Source organism: Papilio machaon, chromosome 4 (assembly GCF_912999745.1).
Source record: "Papilio machaon chromosome 4, ilPapMach1.1, whole genome shotgun sequence".
Classification (NCBI taxonomy): Eukaryota; Metazoa; Arthropoda; class Insecta; order Lepidoptera; family Papilionidae; genus Papilio; species Papilio machaon.
The window spans coordinates 6,420,585-6,442,411 of NC_059989.1; the positions used below are offsets into that span (position 1 = coordinate 6,420,585).

Below are 21,827 nucleotides of genomic sequence, written 5' to 3' on the forward strand. Positions count from 1 at the left end.
TCAGGTAGCGTGAAAGCATGTTCTTTCTAAAATACATTTTTAATTTCAAACTTACTTCCTTTTTTTATATAGACGTTACATTAATTTTTAATCGCCCCTTAGATCTTTACGAATCCTAGACCGGGTTGAAGGTTGATCGTGAAAACTTGATCGTGTAGTAACCAAACAACATAAAACGAAACATTAATGAACAAAAATATTGTTATTATTAACCACAGCTTTATATGTTAACGTTTCTAGTTAATCAATAAGGAATTCGTTGAACTTTTTGTGACGTCTGTTTTAGGTTGCGTTAATCATCAGTCAATTCAATCAGATTCAATGTAAAATAACTTTCCATGATTCATATTCGTTAGAAGTTTGTCGAGAATTATTTATTTCGAGTTTGTTTTTGTAGTAATCATTTTTCTCAAATACAATAAATTCATTAATTATAAATTTATTTTTATTAATCTACATACAAGCCTAAGGATTCATGGATTTATGAACAAAATAGAAAAAAAACATGATCATTTCTCTGAAAGAGGGGAAAGCGTTTGCTTGCTACATTTGGAATGATATAAAAATATCGTTCATACTAAGATTCAGCAAACTGTGATTCCTGTGAGGACAGAGCGGATGGCCAGTGTCTGTCATGTCAATGAATGTACTGTGTCAAACGACGCGTGTAACTTCGTAGGGTGCACGGCATAAACGTATAGTACTATCCAAACTTTATGGGAGCTTGAAATGTTGTTCGAGACGTACCGAACAATACAATTTTAGATATAGACGGGTCGTAGATGGAGGAGCACATCCCGCGCGCTTTTTTGCCACTAACAGCAGGCACTCATGATATCCACCTGCAGATATATGCACTCACCGCTAACTACGAGCTAATATAAAGTTTGAATTCTATTTTACAATCCGCCCCCTATCTCCCCCGTCCCTCTTCGTTCCCTAGTGCGACGCTTTCACGGATGTTACCGATTTACCTGCTTTCCTTTTATTTTATCGCCCGCTACCATGCTTGTCCACCAGAATTCTTTCAAGTTCTCTCGCTTGCGTTTATTTTAGGTAATTTCTTTATTTGAAATCGTGACATGAGTTCATGAAAGTTTACGTCCACAAAATACTGTATGCGAAAGATAGGCGTAAATGGTCCATATTACTAAAATGTTTTATAATAAGCGAATAACACCTTTTTATTACAAATGTTTTCAATTAGATTTTACTGATTTTTATCATTTTAGACTGACAACAGAATCAACACCCGAATCCATGCTATTCATATCGTGTGGGAAAAGGAATTTATTATAACACTTTGCGTAAAAAATACGCCTAAAACATTTACAATTTCTTTAGTGTCATCAAAGGACCGGGATCGGATCCAACAGTGCAGACCATGTGTTCAGGTCACTCTAATTATTAAAAAAAAACTAACCAATATTTCACATTGTAATAAATAGTATCTTCGTGAGGAATTTGTGGACTTTCGTTCTATCCATAGAAGACCCCTTATACAAACAAGCAATATATTTATTACTTGATAAATTTACAAATGGCACAGGCAGAACAAAGCGTCAGATCACGGCCTCGAATCTTCTAATGGCAAAGCGCGGTGGTACGCCCACACAACTATTGTTTCACTTATCTGAATTACGTATTGAGCTTCATAATTATTTTAGTACTACACTATGCTACTATAACTAAACACTTTTAGATATCGAAATGTGTAAATTTTTCTCAATACACTAAGTTTCTGTATAAGAAGCCAGAAAGGTGTGTCAGGATCGCATCAAATGGAGGTCTATGGTTTCTGGGTATCCTTCTTGGTTACGGGCGTGAGTTATAAGGTAAGATTTATGAATAAATTTCGTAATCAAATAATTTATTGATTAAAAAAGTGTGCGAAAGATTTCACTTTTTAAATTTATAAAATAGGTAGTTGTAACTATAATATCTGGTCTGAAGGCATCCCTAGTGTTTTAACAGAACGCCTCTCTACGGTTCCTTGATTTATAATACGTACGAACGATTGATGCAAATTGTCCTCTTCCGAATCGAAACAGGAAATTAAAAACAAAATGAAATGGGCAGCGGCTAACTCAATTTTCCGCCAATTCTTATTGGCACATAGTACTTGAAATTGTTTAGAACCTAGATGTTTATTTGATAGGAAATAATTCTAAACATCATTGTTATTATATTGTTTGTTATCTGTTACGCAATAGATAAAATAACTTGCCATTCATTCTGATAAATCAGTCTCGGAATGTAAGATAAGTTAGAAAAATGCTAAACAACAATAATAATAGCTTGTTTCACTATTTTTTTTTTCTGTATAGAAACAACACAGTTAGAATGTATATATGAAAATTATATTTATACAAATATATTATATATTAATAATTAGGATTTTTTTGTGAACAGATATATATGTCGGTTATTGAATTAACATCGGTAGCGAAAGATAGAATGTGAATTTTTGATACGTTCTCATTGTCAACATATTCTGATAGAAACATGTTGTCTCGGAACACAAAACCTGTTTAACGCTTGTAAATGTTACCACAATGAAGAGTGGCAGCACTGTGGCAACCAATGTACACTAGTAACAATTACTCCTAGATAGCAAGATGTGGAATCGTCATCTTTTTTAAAAAAAGCTGCATAAACAGGAATTAAATCACCCTCCCACCGCTGAACCCTGTTAGGGTAAGTCGTTCGTGAGAGTTATTTGCATTTAACAAGGCTTTAAACAATACTGTAGTTAGCGTTCAGTGAACACGTCGCATACGTTTTGTTTAAATACGAGGTAATGTAATATTGTATTTGCGTTTGTTTCCGTGTGGAACAAAGCGAGCACCGGGCAGGTAAGAGTGGGACACGGATTGAAAACATCGAGGCCTGCACCGCATACCTGTCACATGATCCTATTGTTAAAATTCCCTGCAGTACTGTTAGTACTGTTTTTTGTTTATTATTAAATTATTATTAAATTATTTGAATTATTTACGTCAATTAATGCAATTTTATAATGTTCGTAAGAAACGGGATTCTTACCACGATTAGGCTGTTTGAGCTCCCGAGATTTCGGCACAGTTGCATGCGCCATGTTCACGGGTTGAGAGAATCCCGTTTCTTACGAACATTATATTAGTAAAAACCACGAAAGTTTAAAGTTATATAATGCAATTTTGTTTAATTTTAACTAAAAAAATAAATAAATGTAATACTATAACGTTCTCTTTATCCTTGTTAGGAAAATAGGCATTTGTTTTCACTGATAAAGGTACAGTCACACTAGTTATGTGCATGCGGGCGGAATATTGATTACTTTAGTGTGTTATCATTCCGCGACAGGTGACCCGCTTAGGTCACTGATAAGCTCTAATAACTACCAAAAATAAAACCCAATACATACGATAACCTACATATTTATTTATCTTGACTATTGTTTGGAAGTTTTTAATTAATTACGAAATCAAAACATTCTGGTTTGTTTAAATAAATTTCAAGCCTAAGGATTAAAAAAAAGACGCGTTTTTATTAAAAAAAGCAAATACTACAAATTATTCGGACTAGGAAGATTAGGAAAATTTGGAAGGGTTAATATTACCCTTGTTTTCAAAAGTTTAAACTTATATTTTGGTGCGTGTTTACTCCGTTGGTTCCAAAAGGCACTATGTGTTTACGCTTTGTTAATAGAGTAATAAAAAAAAATACAGATTTCTCTCGACTGAACTAACAAGTAAAGTTTAATCTCATTACAGGAATTAAAAACAAAAAAAAACAGTTTAAAGCTTCAGTATAAAGTTAGTAGACAGGATGTATGACAGTAAAGACATCGTTCGTGTATCACTCTCGTTTTCTCACGCGCGTCACCCTCCGCCGCGCCAGGCTACTCACGTGAAACATACTTCGCTCTCTGACCGGCACTATTACAATTACCCACTTTCCGCACAAACGCAGGTTTAACGCAGGTTTCCTGCGCTAACGAAAGTACTTCGTGGTTGTATGACAGGGGTTTCCGATGTGTCATATCCTACTTTATCGATGAACATTTATAATACGAGTACATATCGCCTCTTTACAAGAACAACGTGATATTTTTAAAACCACAACTTTACAGGAGAGCAATTTCAAACATTTAAGCGTTGATAAATTAATTTTACACATTAATTACCGCAACGATTTTGTTGTTTTCCGACGGTAAAATTATCAATATTTTAGAATTTATCAACATTTAAATGTTAAAAATTGCTTTCCTCTAAAGTTGTGGTTTAAAAATATCACGTTGTTCTGTAAAGAGGCGATATATCTAAGAAGACTAACATTAATTGTATCTTAAAAGTTAAAGAAGTATTATATGATTTTAAATCGGTTTATAAGCAAAAAATTGACGAGTAAGACATTAATTTAATATTTTTATCAAGTACTTAAACTTTGATGAAAGCGATAAACTTACTACAAATAACATTGCACTCCATCAGGTGGCAAACATTATTATCGTTTAATGCGATTAATATTGATTAACATTGTCCTACTTTATCAAAGTACCAGCAGTTCCACGCGACTTTGTCATCGCGAAATAAAAAAAAATCTTGTAAAACTATAGCCTATGTCACCCGGGTATAATGTCGCTTCCCAACAGTGAAAGAATTGTTCAAATCTGTTCAGTAGTTTCGGAACCTATTGTATACAAACAAACAATTAAATATTTCCGCTTTATTATATTATAGTGTAAATTACAACTGTTCGCTTATTATTAACACCTGGCTTACAATATGCCAGTACAGTAAGACTGTAGCGCTGGCCTAGCATGGTCTGTTTTGGCTCACTGGCACCAGTAAGTGTTTACATTATGCTAGTTGTATGCCAGCATACTGGTATTATGTAAACCAGGCATAAGAATCTTCAGTATTTTTTACGATATGCTCCATTCATTCCCAGTTCTCGATCATTTAAGTTGACGCGGGTGAAAAGATGCGATCGACATTACGATAGTTTTTATACGCTATTGTTATGCTGAGAAAACATAACCTAGAAATTCAATTTCTAATTGCATTAGGCACGACGTATCTAATGCCATATTTTAGATCACGAAATAAAAAATAAATGAAGTATGCAATCTTACAAACAGGCTGTAATATGGTCAAAAACTTTGCCTTTGTATTTTTAGTAATCATACTTGTATTATAAATGCAAATGTTTGGATTTATAGCTAGAAGTTTGTTAGAAGTTATCTCCAAAACAGCTGTATGGATCTTGCTGAAATTTGGCATAGATGTGAAACTTGTCTCGAAGAACACATCATATAAGATACTAATTTAGCTTTTCTTAATTCCGTGCGGACGAAGTCGCGGGCGACAGCTAGTATTTGAATAAAATAATTGAACAAATTAACAGTTTTATTATGTTATAAGTAAAAAAATATGTTTATGAAAGAATTGTGTCATATGTGTTAGGTAAGAATTTTTTTTCGAACGGTGAACAACCTTAGAATTGATGAGGTGATTATATGTCAATGAACTTTGTTACACATTCAGATCCAGTTTTGAGTGTTGTACAGCAGTTTATGTAAATAGCAAGTGAGCGTGAAATACCTATGAAAGATCGATAAAATGCCGACGCACTACCATCGGCGCCAAAGCTCTTACATTAATAGATAATCAAGGTTATTCAATTTAAGCATTTATATCTATTAAATACAACCTATTATACCTTGGTCAATAGCGCTGATTAGATGAACTATGTCGCCGGCTCACGCTAAGTAATCCTATAATGGAGCTTACTTCTAGAACGTATAGAAAACGCATTTAGTTGGCTTCCCGTGATTGGTTTCTGTTGCTCAGAGGTTTTTTACTTAAATAGTTAATAACACTAATAAATAATGAATATCTACACATTCCTTTAACCGATTGATATACAAGGAAAACTATAATTTGAGGATAATATACTAACGTAACGTAACGTTCTGACCTCGTAAATGTAAACAATATTATAAATTTGAACTCTGTGAATCAATTCAAATATCTAAAATGCTGCTCACTGAGATTGTACATATAAGACAGAGTATAATAAATAGTCTTCAAGTGATGTATAACTTTTTCGGTAATTGGACCAGATTTTGTGGTAGAAATTTTAAGGGCATATTGAAATTTAGAAAAGATGAATGAAGGACATCCCAAAGGTTAAATACATTTTGATTTAATGTTAAGTGTAAATAAAATTAATGGTAAAGTAAAATTAAGTATAAGCATTAAATATATTGCTGATATCCTTGACTTGATACTTTGACTTAAGTTGTAAGCACGCAACTTAAACAGGCTGTATCTATGGTGAAAGCTTATTAAATCAATGCTACTTCATCGACAAAACAATAATATTGTTTTGTTTTATGTTGATTTTGTATTAGCAAAATTTTGTTGACAGCTTTTTAATAAAATTAATTAATGATAAGAAAAATTTAGTTCTGAAAATAAAGATTTAAACGTTTTAAATCTTGTACAAAATTCTCAAAAAGGTTTTATATGTAGTATATAATCGAGTATTTTTTTCTTTGGTTTTCAACTGTTTTGGTTGGCAATTTTGTTTGTGCTAATTAACTTTGATGTTGCTTGTCCTGTTTACAACGACATCTATCTTGTGGAATCTAAAATAATTCTTCACAGCTCCAATTTATAAAATTAAAAAATTATTACACCTGCGGTCTATATTTTATTTTAATGATTTACTCGTTATGTAGGTATGTTAGCATGTGATTTTGATGTCTTCAAAGTTTGATTTCAGGACATAAACTTTTCTTTAGAAAAAATATTACGACACTCTTTTAAAATGAATAATTATTAAAGCAGCGACACAAATTACTATTTGTGCCAGGAAACTTAAAAATATTTTTTAAACTATATCTCTCAAATATAGAAAAAAATGTTTTTGAGTAGTCTATTGCTAATCTTATTACACGTTCTTAGTATCACATAGTGTGGATAGATGGCGCTGTTAATATTTTAATTAACCACAGACTTCAAGTTACAAATCGATGGGTACCGGGAATAAAGCCGCAATCGTAAAAATGAAAATGTTCAGGAAAAAATATTTAATGAAATTACGGAATAACTATAAAACCACTGAATATCTTAAAATAAATTATATGTCACCTTGTTTGTTATTTTTTGCCTAAAGTACTGTTGCAGTTACAAGATTGTATATTTTATCCAAATAGGAAAAAATCGGTAAAGATCATATTGCTACTATTTATGTCGAAAGGTTGTTCCCATAATAGTCGCTTACAGCTTTGTTCCACGAAAAAAAAAATGAATGTTGATACAGTAATAATATGTTACAGCTTTTTTCAGTGTATTATAGGATACACGATGGATACAGTAACCATAGTTTGTGTTCTTATTCCTTGAACTTGATGAGCGTTTTGTGGACGGTATTCATATTTTACTGTATATTCATCGTTGTATGTTTTTTTTTAATCTTTTATCTTTGCGTGCTTTTATTATTATTATTTTTTTACTAGAAATATAAGAATGGATCATTTAAAGTGGTAGAAAAAAGAGCATTATGTTATTATTAAACAATCTTTTATTGAATCAAAGTAGCATAATTAAAATGACAAATTCGTGACTTTATAAGACTTTTTTACTTATATTATCCATGAAAATTAAGAATCTATATATATAAAAGAAAGTCGTGTTAGTTACACCATTTATAACTCAAGAACGGCTGAATCGATTTGACTGAAAATTGGTGGGCAGGTAGCTTAGAACCAGGAAAAGGACATAGGATAAGTTTTACCCCGTTTTCTATTTTTTTTTTTTTTATTCCGCGCGGACGGAGTCGCGGGTAAAAGCTAGTTCCTAATAAAAAAGGTACTTATGCTTAACTTTAAAACTTGTGCTATTTAAATTAAATTATTTTATAAAATGTACCTACTCTAATTATAATAAACTAAGACTAGTTTATTAGGAACTGTAGGAAATAAACTCATCTAAACCAACATTCGTATTATCTTAACATAATAAAAAAATTGGGTACCAAAATATTTAAAGCAAAATCACGTCTAAAGACTTGACTCCTGTAGCGGATCCTGTACCTCAGCAGCTTCGTGGGTTCCACATGCCAAAGATTTATAGAAATCGTGATAATATTGTGGAATATCATGACTGTTACAAAGACTCAGTAGATCAGAGTACAGAGCTTTCGACACAGGAACCGGTTCGTTGTAAGCTCCTTGTAATTCAGGAAGAGTTGCAGATTCAGCTGTAGAATACGTAGAAACAACGTCTAAACGTGTAAATTTCTCTAAAATGTCACCATTATGTTTTACTCGTATTTCGGTGTTAATAAATATATATTATCTGCGACATTTAAGTACATGTCATTTACTAAGAAAGCCATCGCAACTGCTAAGGCACAGGCACAAGATAAATTATATGAATCCCTGAACAGCCCGCCGGGACAAAAACGCCTGTTCCGTATAGCAAGAGAGAGAGAAAGGAATGCAAGAGATGTAAACCACATCAAGTGTATTAAAGACGATGAAGGAAATGTATTGGCGGATGATAATGATATTAAACAGCGTTGGAAGGATTATTTTGAAAAATTGATGAACGAAGAGAATATTTGGAGTGGAGTGTTGGAAAAAGTGCCGGTTAATATTGGTATGGTGAAAGAGATTAGCGTGGATGAAGTAAAGAAAGCGGTGCAAGGTATGAAGAACGGAAAAGCAGTTGGGCCGGATGGAATACCAGTGGAAGTATGGAAGCTCCTAAAGGCGGACGGATTGGTGTGGCTGACTCTATTCTTCAACAAGTTGTTACAGGAAAAGGTGATTCCAGATGAGTGGTGTAGGAGTTCGCTGGTGCCAATTTTTAAAAACAAGGGTGATATACAAATCTGTAACAACTATAGAGGAATAAAGCTCATGTCACACAGTATGAAAGCTTGGGAGAGAGTGGTGGACGGAAGAATAAGAGAGGAGAGTGAGGTAACTCGGAACCAATTTGGGTTTACACCAGGACGGGGGACTACGGATGCCATTTTTGCTATTCGCCAACTTTGCGAGAAATATAGGCGTGTGCATAAAAACCTGCACATGGTGTTTGTAGACCTCGAAAAAGCATACGATAGGGTTCCGAGGAAGGTTTTGTGGTGGGCTTTGAAAGTGAAAGGAGTGCCTGGGAAATACCTGCAGCTTATTCGTGCTATGTATTGTCGAGCCAATACACACATCCAGTCCGCTGTTGGCGATAGTGACAGGTTTGGTGTCTCGGTAGGCCTACACCAGGGTTCGGCTTTAAGTCCGTATCTCTTCCTCCTGGTAATGGATGCGCTAACATCAGACATACAGGAGGAAGCACCCTGGTGTATGCTTTATGCTGATGACATCGTGCTTGTCGGGGAGGATGAATGCGAGGTGCAGAGCAGGTTGGAAAAATGGCGAGATAAATTGGAGAGAGCTGGTCTTAAAATCAGCAGAACCAAAACTGAACATTTGTTCTGCGATTTTGGTGGTCCGACCAGCTTTTCTCCAATCGCTTTAAATGGTGTTGACCTACCAACCTGCTCCAATTTTAAGTACCTCGGTTCACTCGTCCAATACGATGGTGGTGTTGACCGGGATGTGAAAAGCCGAATAAATGCAGATTGGATGAAATGGCGACAGGTCACCGGTGTGACTTGTGATCCAAGAATGCCACCCAAGCTTAAGGGACAGATCTACAAGTCAATCGTAAGACCTGTCTTATTGTACGGATCTGAATGTTGGGCCACCAAGGTTTCGGATGAGAGAAGATTGCATGTAGCTGAGATGCGTATGCTAAGATGGATGTGTGGTGTGACAAGAAAAGATAAAGTTAAGAATGTGCATATCAGAGGAAGTTTGAAAGTAGCGCCAGTTATCGAGAAATTGAGGAGCAGAAGGTTAGCGTGGTTTGGACATGTAATGCGGAGGGATGATAATCATATAAACAAAAAAGTAATGAGATTGAATGTGGATAGCTATAAAGGTAGAGGAAGACCAAAGAAAGTATGGATGGATTGTGTGAAAGAGGATATGCGTAAGAAGGGGGTAAATTCAGATATGACGGCTGATAGAGATGTATGGAGGAGTAGTACATACTGTGCCGACCCTCCATAGGGATAAGGGCAGGTTGATGATGATGATGATTTAAGTACATGTCATTTGTAAAATATCAGAAAACAAAAATTTTGACACAGGTACATTAATTCGAATCATGAACAGATGACTATAAAATTGTAAAATAATTATTGTAGATTATTATCTTCAGTAATACAAATAAAATAACTATAGTTTGGTAGTCTTGTGCGTGATTTAATATTTGCTGCCATTGAGTAACGACTCAACGATAGTTTAGTAGGTACAGCAATGTTTAGTGCGAATCTGTTAACATCAAAGTAGGTACAGTAATGTATAGTGCTTTTAATGTTTACATGTTTTATTCCCTGGAAGAAAGCCGTAATTACAATTGCTGGTCTAAAATTGAAACAAAAATTTCACTTTCAACATAACCGTATTGTTCCAGTAATATTTTTCTAAACGTTTACCAGGAACAAACAATTAATGTACAAAGTGATTTTTCTATTTTTGTCATTTTTCATCAGAATTAAGTAAAAAAAATTTATAAGGTGTATTTAGGTCCGTAGATACCGAATCTGACTTAACCCGAAGACTGTCGCAATATCCATTGCGACATTATTCCAAATACCCATCGAAATAGTCAATGATAAAGTCCTTTACTGGCAACAGTATACATTTTTTCATTGTTTATTAAGCGCTGAACAAAATGAAAATCTTGGATGAGAAAAGATTTTACAATTTTCCTACGGACATTCAAACTTTCGCCGTTCACGATTTGTCGGTTACATCACTATAATGATAACAAAATCTTTTTTCCATTTTCTTATCATTATAGTTATATTTATAGCATTATAGTTTTTTTTTTAAAACAAATGTATTGTTAAAATAGTTACTGTAATTATTTATATAGTAAGGAATATCATCAAAACGTTCGTTAGATTGTTGTTAGCAGGTTTCATGTTGGGCCGTATGGCTGAAATTGCTATTCGATTCTTGTAGGAGACGTTCTTGTACTATGTAAATAAAAATCAACGAATACTCCCTACCTCTAATAAACAGTAATACTTTCTATCTAATATAATATTCAGGTTATTGTAGTCGAATAAAGATAATTCCAATGTTTCCCTTACAAAACCAAATTGTCCCTTTCATTTTCTTCGAAAGAAAAATAGATAGTTTATGCAAGTGTTTCTGCCGAGGAAATTCACGGTTTTAATTAATAATTTATTAATACTGGCTTACAATCGGGCGCCCAGTCCGGTGCGCCGGTTGGGTGCACCGGCCACGACGGTCTCGCTCCGCCACCCCCGCGCGTTGACCTGCGCCACCACACCACCGCACCCCTGGGAAAAATTACAATTACAACGTACCTATTTATATGGTATTACTCACGAAATTTATTGCTTCCGTTTACCTTTTATCTTAAGCAGAGCATTTTTCAAACATTTTTAAATAATTACATATTTTTAAAACGATTGTAAGTTTTGTTCATTTAAAGAGAAATCATTGAATTTTATTCTTTAAGCCTACTTTATTCGAGTCCTATCTAAATTAAATACGTTGCTTATTATCTATCTACTGGTTGAATATTTAGAGAATAATTCTACTCATAAGGTCATAAATAAGCTTGAAGGTATATAAAATATTTGAATCATACTTGTGATAGTACAGGTGTTATGATTATTTGCTCGGCGTGTGAGGTGAGCTCAATGGCCAGGTCGTGAGGGACGCGGTGCGCGGGGAGAGCGTGGCCGAGCGACCCCCCGCGCGCCGCACTTATCGCCCTCCGCAACCTCCAGACCGGCGCACGCGCAGAAAGCCGAGCCAGTCGCCCGCCGCGCAGCCTCCGGTTTGTTTACATCCTTTGTAATTGGTGACGTTTTTCATATAACAATATGTGCAATGAACAATCATAAGTGAAAAACGTTATCTATTTAACAGTGACAGTTTATTTGATGACGTTGACAGTGTTAGCGCGGTTTAAAAGTCTCGAGTTACGCGGTCTGCCAGCTAGGTATTTGCATTGTGCAGAAAGGTTGCACTATCCCCTCTGGTGTATATATTGTAGCGGTGAAGGCAATTGTGGTAGCCACACGTTGGTACGTGGTACGCGCGAATGATTAGATAAATTTTTTGCGATAATTAAAAAAAAACATTCGAATTTTGAATGTCAGGTTTTTTAATGTCGATGTATTTAGCCTTGGTGTGGAATTCGATTTGAGCCTATCCAGTGTAGCGTGACTGCACGCCAGACGGAGTTCCTTAGCCGATTATACACAATAACGCAACGAGCGATAATGTTCAATGAATTTGTAATGTTTTAACACAAAGAGGAATGTTAAGTTATCAGTTCTTGTTCAAATATTTCCTAATTTACATTTGAGTTTTATGTGAATGATAAAAAATGAATTTTAAAAGAAGGTACATTTCAGTTTTTACGATGTTTTTTTCTTTTTACTTGACAATACTAATGTTAGTAATAGAATGACCTTTCTATGACCTGCGTTGAAATTATTCTATCAGTTTAATAGTTGAATTATAAAAAGGTTAATTATAAATAATATTAATAAAACGTTTATTCGAAAAAGGTTTGATTAGACTTTTATAAGTACATCTAATGCTATCTAATTCTTGATAGCAGAGTAATAAAATAGCTTTACTTTGTGTTCGATCTAGAAATCTAGATGTTTAGTTAGAAATCAGCCTCAATAGTACGGTGCTGTGTTTTTACAACCCCGGCGATAATACATGAAGATGGCGACTACACAGATTAATAAAATTTTTTACTTTAACACGGGTTGTGAAAATTATATCAATTATTTATTAAATTATATGTTTCATGCAAATTACTTATAAAAATATGGTACAATTTTCAAAACCCCTATAATTAGAAAACCATCTTAGTTGAACAGGAATTATTGCACTTATTAAAAAGGGTACTTGAAAAAGATATTTTAGCTTCATAAACATAGAATGCCAGTCAAACTATTTGTTAGATTTATTTACATTATCATATTCTTAATTGGTGAAAAGTTTACACAGCATGTTCAAAAACTCCCACGTTCCTGGTGTCGGTTGTCCTCCACCGACAATGGCTTGCTCCGGCCCGATGCAATGTAGAAACCGAGCCGCATTAAATTACCAATTGTTCGAAAGATTTACAACAGAAAAAAAAACAGAACTGTAGAACATTTATAACACGACCATAGATTGGTGCATTATGCAAACTACCCGACGTTATTATGTTCGTATTCTTTAATGAATTATGGATAAAATGAATAAGATAGGTGGATAGATCTTGAAGTAAGGGCCCAGCCTATCGCATTATGATGTTGCAAACCTCGACAATGCGCTTGCAAACATGTTATTAAACCAACATGTAAATCATCAGCAATATGCAGATACAGCTACATAAATGAATTTTTATTTTGATCTGATTTTATTTGAGATCTTATCCAAAAATTAATGTCTCAGTTCTTGTAATCTTGTCGATTCTATATAAATAACCAAAAGTGTAAAAATTCTTTGTTGCTAAGTTTTTTTTGACGATAAATTAAAAAACAAAACTTCATTCTAAGCGTGTTATGTTACTCATACGGGCTCTGATAAAATTAAAAAGGGAAAGTTTAACATGACGTACTAAGGTGTACCCAAGTTCAGATATGGTTAGCGCTTGCAATATACTTGGTTTAAACATAGACTAGACTAGATACATAGACAAGAGTTGAAAAATATTCAACAAAACTAATCCAGATGAAATTAGGAACAGATATATTATTGCTAATCATACTAATATTATAAATGTGAATGTTTAAATGGATGGATGTTTGTTTGAAGGTATCTCCGGAACCGCTCAACGGATTTTGATGAAATTTGACATAGATGTAGAACATAGTCTGGAAGAACACATAAGCTACTTATTAAATTCTTTTTTTAATTCCGGGTGGACGGGGTCGCGGGCGAAAGCTAATTTATTTATAAACACAACAATTGTCATCTTCATTTTAAAAAATCTACCAATTATTTTCAATGTTTCCTAAGTACCTAATTATTTTATTATTGAAGTATGCCCCTTTCACATTTATCATGTTGATTAGAAAACTCGCTACTTTCTTCGTCCTATTTGCTCATGGAGCGATGTGTCGTCGATGAGTTACTGAGAGTTACTTGAGAATGTGCTTATCTCTATCTAGGGCTTACATCAGCCTCGTTAGCTTTAATGCAAAGATAATAGCCTACGATTACTTTACAAAAGATTTGCAGAAAATTTTGTGTGCGCCTTGCAATTTTGATTATAGATAGAGCTCGTACAAGTGACAGGCGCGAAGTAGAGGGGATGCCTAGATAACACGATAACGGCCCCTAGAACCGACGAGACCGCATCGCGCTCGCTCGCCTCAATATATTTTTTCTGACTGCAAGTCTAGCGGTACTGTTTTCTTAGTCGAAGCTTATCTAGTTTGTTGTGCAGTCATGCTAAAGTTACATCCTTTTATAAAAGTGTGTATAAATAAAGGTGTTTTTGTCAATATTATTCATAACTTTTCAATGTCCGTTTTCAAATTTGTCTAGACCCCTTTTAGCTTTTAATGCTTAAATAGTTGATCATACACAATAATTCTTAATATGATTATTATGTTCTCAAACTAAACGTTCAATGAACGGCATCGTTAGCTTAAAGTTCAGTGAAACATGTGAAAAAGTTAAGTGCTAATACCGGTCGATATGAAAGACTCTGCGCCTCGTTGTGAGGATGTGGCCGACAAGCTGGTGCGGCTGTTTGGATGGCGACAGACATACCCCGTACAGAAGCTGCAGAGGAATTTGTTGCCTAAGAACAGTGAAGGGGTAAGCCATATCCGTACTAAAATATTAAGAATTTAATATTATTATAATTTACTGCACTAAGATTTTACAGACGCGCATTTAGAAGTCGTCGTCGGAGACCCTAACTTGACGCTCGAGTCTACCCTAAATTAAAAAAGAGATTTTGAGATTAAAAAAAATATTAATTTAAATTAAAATTATAGGTATTGATAGTCTAGATTGTAACAAATTAAACAGAAATGTACAAACACAGTTACTTGCGGAAGGGGTGCTTCTTGAATTACTATTAGATCAAAACTTGTTTACGTAAATGATATCGGACAAATCTGTCGCACGTCCGCTTTGAGAACACAATCTGCATTCAGTGTTTCTCCTCCATACAAATACTCCTTGCAAATGTAACATGGTAGGAATACTTGAAGGAGTATTACCTAATATATTGTATACGTGAAGTAATAATTTGTTTAAATAAGTATTAGTGACTTACAATTCTATCGACATCCTAAATGTCGATTGCTGTGTAAAGAGCATTTTATTTCAAATAAGACTCTTGCTAACCAGGAAATTTTTATACCATACCATGTCTACGGAAGAAGCCTTTAGTATCTTCAGGGAAGGCTCGATACTATATGATTACCTAATGTTCTAAGATGTTGCGAAAAAATTGATCCCTTTTCCTTATCAATATTTTCCTATAATGGTTATGAAGTGATTTTGTAGAATTAGTACGACGATTTTATGGTAAACTGGTGGTGCGAGCTAATCTGGCATTCCATTATGATACGCACGAGTCAGCTGCAGTGACACACGCTAATTGATAGCACGATAACAGCACTGATAAGAGGCCATTACAACAGCTAACGTGTATTAAAAATGTTATCACTAGTGTTTAAGTAATAGAATTTTACGTGGGCGTTGAATTTGAGACTTAATGAGTGTTGAACTGGTTTCTAGAGATTATATTGCAGTTTTTGCACAGAAACGAGCAAAAAATTTCAAATGAACTAAAGCTATTTAATAGAGTTTTTTGTCTATGGTTGAAATGATGAGTTTTCTACATGAATATGTTATATGTACTATGGTATATATTTATTAGATCTGGTGGGTATTTGAGCCGTGGCATTGTGGTCGCACAAAGCCGTTTCCTGTGTATTCTGATGCCAGGCAATTCATGCCTGCACAGCCCACGGACAATAATTAAAAAGATAACGGACGATGATCACATTCGTTTGTCGGATTTTAATTTATTTTATTTTTAACTGCGCATACTGTTTTAAACTGTCCTTTGTGTAACGTAACTTATTCGTGATTCAAAATATCGATAAAACAGCTCCGTCGTTTGTTTTTATTCGCGGCTATGACACTATTAGTTATTTAATTATTCTATGATGGAGCTAGTGTTAAAGAAATTGAGCCCGCTTTCACAGAATAACGGAGTGCCGTTGCTGTGATTCTTGATGATGTATTGGAAAATAGAAAATTGCACAATCAAGTATTGGATTAAAACATTTTATTACTTTCATTTATTTTTTCCTTTAAATTACAATTTAAAAGTTAGTTGCTCGAGAATGGATAGAATTCATGAAGGAAATACCATTTTTACACTAAACCATTGAATGAATTTGAAGTTGTATGTCATTACATGGGATGGGGATATAACTTTGTCCCGCTTTTATTGGTTCCCTGACGAGAGTGTAGTAGTTAGTTACCTCAGACTATTTAAAGGAGAGATTAATTTGCTGTCCCAATTTCTCCTTGTTGCTAAAAATCTTGTACACAACAATTAAATGCACATAAAAATACTACTTGGACGATACTCATGCATAAAAAACTTGTGATCACAAGGCAGGTTATAATCAAAATATTTTGACAAGTGCGTCAATGCGCATTTGACAATTTCTCACGCCGCCTGTCTGTTTATTGAGCACTTAACAAACACTGAACGTGACTTTAGCCTAGAACTTATGTTGATAACGCAATTTAATGTAGTTGAAATGTATTATGTTTAAACACAAATACATTGAAAGTAATCTGAATACGCTTTTCCTTATAGAAAAGAATAGACTCAGACGATATAATCATTGTAATTAAAACTAGAAATAAAATGGACCTTTCACTAGAATTTTAATAGCTTCACATTTTAGTCGTGCATGTGGTGAGAACTGTTCAGTTGAACATACTTAATACTTAATTATCATACTACCAAGATAAGTCGTGACTCAGATTACATTTGTAGTACTTGGCAATAGATTTGACACGTCGAGAACTACTTATGCACTATTTTTTCCCACCTTCCAAGTCAAGTACCGGGTACAGCGTCATCTAAAGTTTACGGCGGCTTTGTGATCATAACAAAATTTTAGCTATCGGGAAGACATAAAGGGATGTAGGCGTGAGTGCTCCACAAGCTTCGCTCCACCCGCAGTAGACATATACCACGAGCTCACACAAAGTGTGAATCTTTTAATACTATATTATGTCACTTTAACACGGTCGGTGAGTTGTCGCCGTGGGCGTCAGGTGACCGTACACTCAGCACAGTTTTAGCGACTCAATGTTTCTACAAACAACCGTTACTCTGCGCTGCACTTTTGTTCACAGCCATGTGAACCAATAGCTAATTAACATTCCTAGCTTTTCGTACCGTGAACATCATGTGACGTCTATTCAAGGTCTGAAGATTTTTTCGCCCACTTTCTTTAGCACTTGTTAAAGATGTTTTCATTCATTCACATCTTTTATCAAAGCAGTTGAGGTGAAATCGATTTAGAATCGTAATAAAACACTGTATGTTAAACTAATTTAAATGTTCTGAAGCAATCTATAGACATTTAATTAATAGCTAAACTTAGGTCAACTAATGCATGTAATCCATATAATATTGTTAAGTTAATAAAAATCATGCATAACCTTTGTTGTCCACTACATTTACTGACTCAAAACAAAATACGATCGACGTCCCACGCCATCCCTGCCGATTCATCTTTGTTACTACTACTAAGATTAATAATTAATATGTTACATATATGGCAAGTTAAGCAATTATTAATGTAAATAAACTAAAATTAATTAACAGCGATAGCTGTGTATATAGCCCAGCGGTCAGTCACCCTTTAATTTAGGTATATAGCATATACTTTAATAACTATTTTAAATTAACATTTTGTTATACCAGGTTCCATATTTTGACCTGAGAAAATAAATTTAAACGTCTTATGCATCTTGAATTATATACAATACATATCTCAGTGTATTAAAAAAATATGAATTGCAATTATTGGAAAATTGAAGGAAAAAGATACAAAATGTCAAATATTGCTACATAAAAACATAATATAGAGATGTATAGTTTTCAGCCAGTGCACCTGAGACCTTGAGCTGAATAAGTATCATTAAAATTATTTTCTGAAGACCATTAGACGGTGGAAACGCGATTTCAAAGTCGTTCAACACCTCACCAGTATTGCTCGCGCCGCGGCGTCGCGTGATTGTGTCGCGCGTTCCGATAATTTTTTTTATAAAAAAAGTTTTTTGGAATCAAACCAGTGTGTATTAAAATGTTTAAAAATTTATATTTCTTGCGTATTGGTGCTTGTTCAACAGTAATATTAGTTATAAATAATTAATTTTATTTGTTTTATTGGCTGTTGTATTGCAATTCAATAAGGAAGACAAACTTTTAAGTTTCGTTACAAATATAGTATATATTATAACTGGTGCATTATTTGTTTGGAAAGTTGTGTCTCGTGTATAATTTTTTCTCGTATCTATATTTTATTTTATACATTTGTATATGTTTGCGAGGATTCCGAAGAGTACAATGCAATAAGTACTTAGCGTGGTGAAGGCATTTGCATAAGAATTTCGCGAACTACCTTGAAATAAATATCAAAACTTGGAAATTATACGCCTATTCATACATGTTTTTTTTTACAAAATCTAAGTTTGGAAATGATTTTAAAAATGTAATGCTAATCGTACAACAAACACTTCCCTTAACTTTTTTACTAGCTGCGGATTAGCTGCCCTTATTGTCCTATCTTCTACTAACTAAGGAACGACGACATTTAACGAGTCTAACGGTTGGTGGTGATAAAATCCTCTTTGGCAACAATTCTTTTATTTTGGCAACGCTTTAAAATTATCTATTTATCTCTTTGCTGATTTAAGGTTGTTGACGTAGTGAAGTCCATCTTCTATTCGATAGCCGTGACGCACAGCACCATAACCGTTTGCATTTCCGTCGCCTTAATCCGTATTAGGGCGCGAACAAATTTGATGACTCCGATAACAAAATTCGATTCCATATCAAATACTGCAGTTACCTAACTTTTTATCTTAACCGAGAATGTTACGAGAACTAAAAGTTGATTCAAACTTTATTTTAAACATCTCGGACAATCTTTTAGGGTTATTTAGTCGAGGAACTTGTCCGTTTACGTTTATACCATTTATAAACAAAACAAATAAAAATTACTTTTTTGGACAAAACGATTATGTTGTATAAGGACGACACAATACGGTACAATCTTAAAACAACTATAAGTAAGATGTAACTTAAAGTTGTTTGAAAAATAACACAAGTCGTATCAAGATTACCACTTTCATAGATCAACGTATCTGAACTTATTTTGAAATTGTCAAATCGCGTTTGTAAACATCGTGTAGCGTAATATTCGTTCATAGATATTCTCTAAGCTACATTGCTATTGACTAATCACCTGTTGACGATGTCTGCGGTTCGCTATATAACTAGGCAAACATAGAAAGCTGAATGAAAATAAATACAGATACATAATGTATTACACGGTCTACAGACATACAATAGTTTATCTATTGATTTGTCAACTTTGACTTCCTCACATCGAGAACTTTTATGGTATCTGTCAACTCGTGCGGAAGAGATGCATTTTTTCACTATTCTCGGAAGAACATTGCGTGCTAATGCATCGCTACCGACTGCTCTGCTGCATTCTTGGTATTCGCGTCTTACACACGTACGGGCAGCAGAGCACTCATCTCTATATAATAAAACAAAACTGTTTTTCGCTCACCCAGTTTACGTTCCGTTACAAAATAAATGTTATTGGAAACTATTGACCGTGGTCGAGTTATTACATTGTGCATAAAAAGTTATCAGTACACGATTTGTACACTATTTAGTTTATTTTACCCATTCCATTAAGTTGGTAAATAGATATTTCGCTAAGTTTAAATGTAAACAAGTTAGCCTAAATCTTATATTTGACCTGAAAAGACAATTTTGGCGATCGAATATTTAACAAAGTCATGTGCTCTGTGGTCGGTTGCGAGCCACTGAGGCCGCATTTGGTCAGCGGCGCACGAAGGCCAAGGCCTCATCCGCTAACCCGATATAAAACGATTAGAGGTTAAACGGAAAACAAGTGCCCATTGTTATAGATTAAGCTGGATCATCTTAATTGTATGCGTCAATGAAATTATACCATTAATTTATGACAATCTCATAATACCTTAAATAAATTGCACAACAAAATATGCAATTATTTCAACATGTTTTGTAATTATTAATGAAAGTTGTTTCCGAGAACTTTTGTGATATACCGAGATGTTTATATCTAAAGTTAAAGGCACACACAACAATCGTATAGGGTAGGTATATCATGTAGCTCAAAACGTATTACTTTAATAAACCGCCTTCCAAAAGGACAAGATTGTCAATGTTTTTTTTCGTCAACCAGATATATATCACGATACACGACGATATATGTATCACGTCTGAAATCACAGAAAGTCCTGTTGTTGTGTTAGTTTTTTTTTAATCAAAAATCTTCTTGAGTATTTGAGAGATTTGGAGGAAATAGATTATATGAAGGTTTAGTTTTTTCTACACTTTTATAGTACAACATTAAAATAAGCACCATTCCGCATTGAATAATCTCAATATTAATGATCGCAGTCATTATTCGAGTGAGTGAACTCATTGATATTTAATCGTTTCACAACTTATTGGAGTAAGTGGGTGAAATCGAGTGTATCAGTGATGTGAGAAACCGCGGTGATGGCAGTGATGATGGAGGAGGTGGCTGCTACGCCCGTGCCTCCGCCGAGGGTCAAAAAGCTCGCTCGGTTGGCCCGCGAGAAACGAGACCAAAGATCTGTTACTTGGGTAATTATTCTAGAAAAATAAAAAATTGTTTCCTACAATATTTTAAACCATAATTTCTTAAGTTAATGTGGCATGGGATAATTTTAATAAGGTTATAATAATAATAGCCTGTATTAATAAAGGCATTTGGAAAATCTGAAATGTACAAGTACGGAAGGTTAAATGTTAAAAACATAATTTGTGGTGGAAAATATTCTCATAATTAGCTCAATCACGACAAAGACTGAATATTTAGACGTAATATTCGAGAACATTCTTGATTTGAGTTATTAAATACACGCAAGTTCATAGCGAACGTAGTTTCTCATTTAATGAGATTGTTTTAAAGACATAATTATAAAAACGTAACATGGTGAATGTTGTGAAGAGACACGTAAAAGTATTATAAACATTTGAGTGAATGGAAAAATTAACAAGCGACGTTTACATACTTTCCACAATTATAACTGGAAATCACATATTCTAGTTATTTTGCTTACATAATATTATTATTTATTACAAAGGGCTAATAAAATCTACCAGAGGTGGATATGAATATGATTTTTATAAAGATTTGATGCGTTATTATCATCAGCTACCAGTCTTCTACGTTTTCAACATGTTAATTTTTTACTTATTATTTATTTACTTACTACACATTATTTATTTACTTAGTACACTCGACTTTTCTAAACGCTAAGTCTGTGTTGTATGTCTTTTGTCCTTAATAGATGTAATCGTTATTAAGAATGTTTTGTATCATTATCCTAAAGACGTAGT

At 34.0% G+C, this 21,827-nt stretch overlaps 1 protein-coding gene across 4 annotated transcripts in view; it reads left to right on the plus strand.

Annotated features, from left to right (window-relative positions):
- The window catches only part of LOC106720360 (partitioning defective 3 homolog), a 43,226-nt gene that overhangs the window by 8,427 nt on the left and 12,972 nt on the right, over positions 1–21,827 (plus strand). The window contains exons 1-2 of one of the 4 annotated variants that reach the window (XM_014515021.2): positions 11,836–12,107; positions 14,666–14,941. The exons of 1 other annotated variant lie outside the window; for it this stretch is intronic. In XM_014515021.2, the coding sequence (XP_014370507.2) occupies positions 14,819–14,941 (123 nt within the window). In that variant the 5' untranslated portion in view covers positions 11,836–12,107; positions 14,666–14,818. Of the gene's footprint in view, positions 1–11,835; positions 12,108–14,376; positions 14,942–18,443; positions 18,523–20,858; positions 21,069–21,827 lie in introns of those variants that run through there. 2 more of the 4 variants (XM_014515022.2, XM_045677806.1) reach the window with 2 other exon arrangements.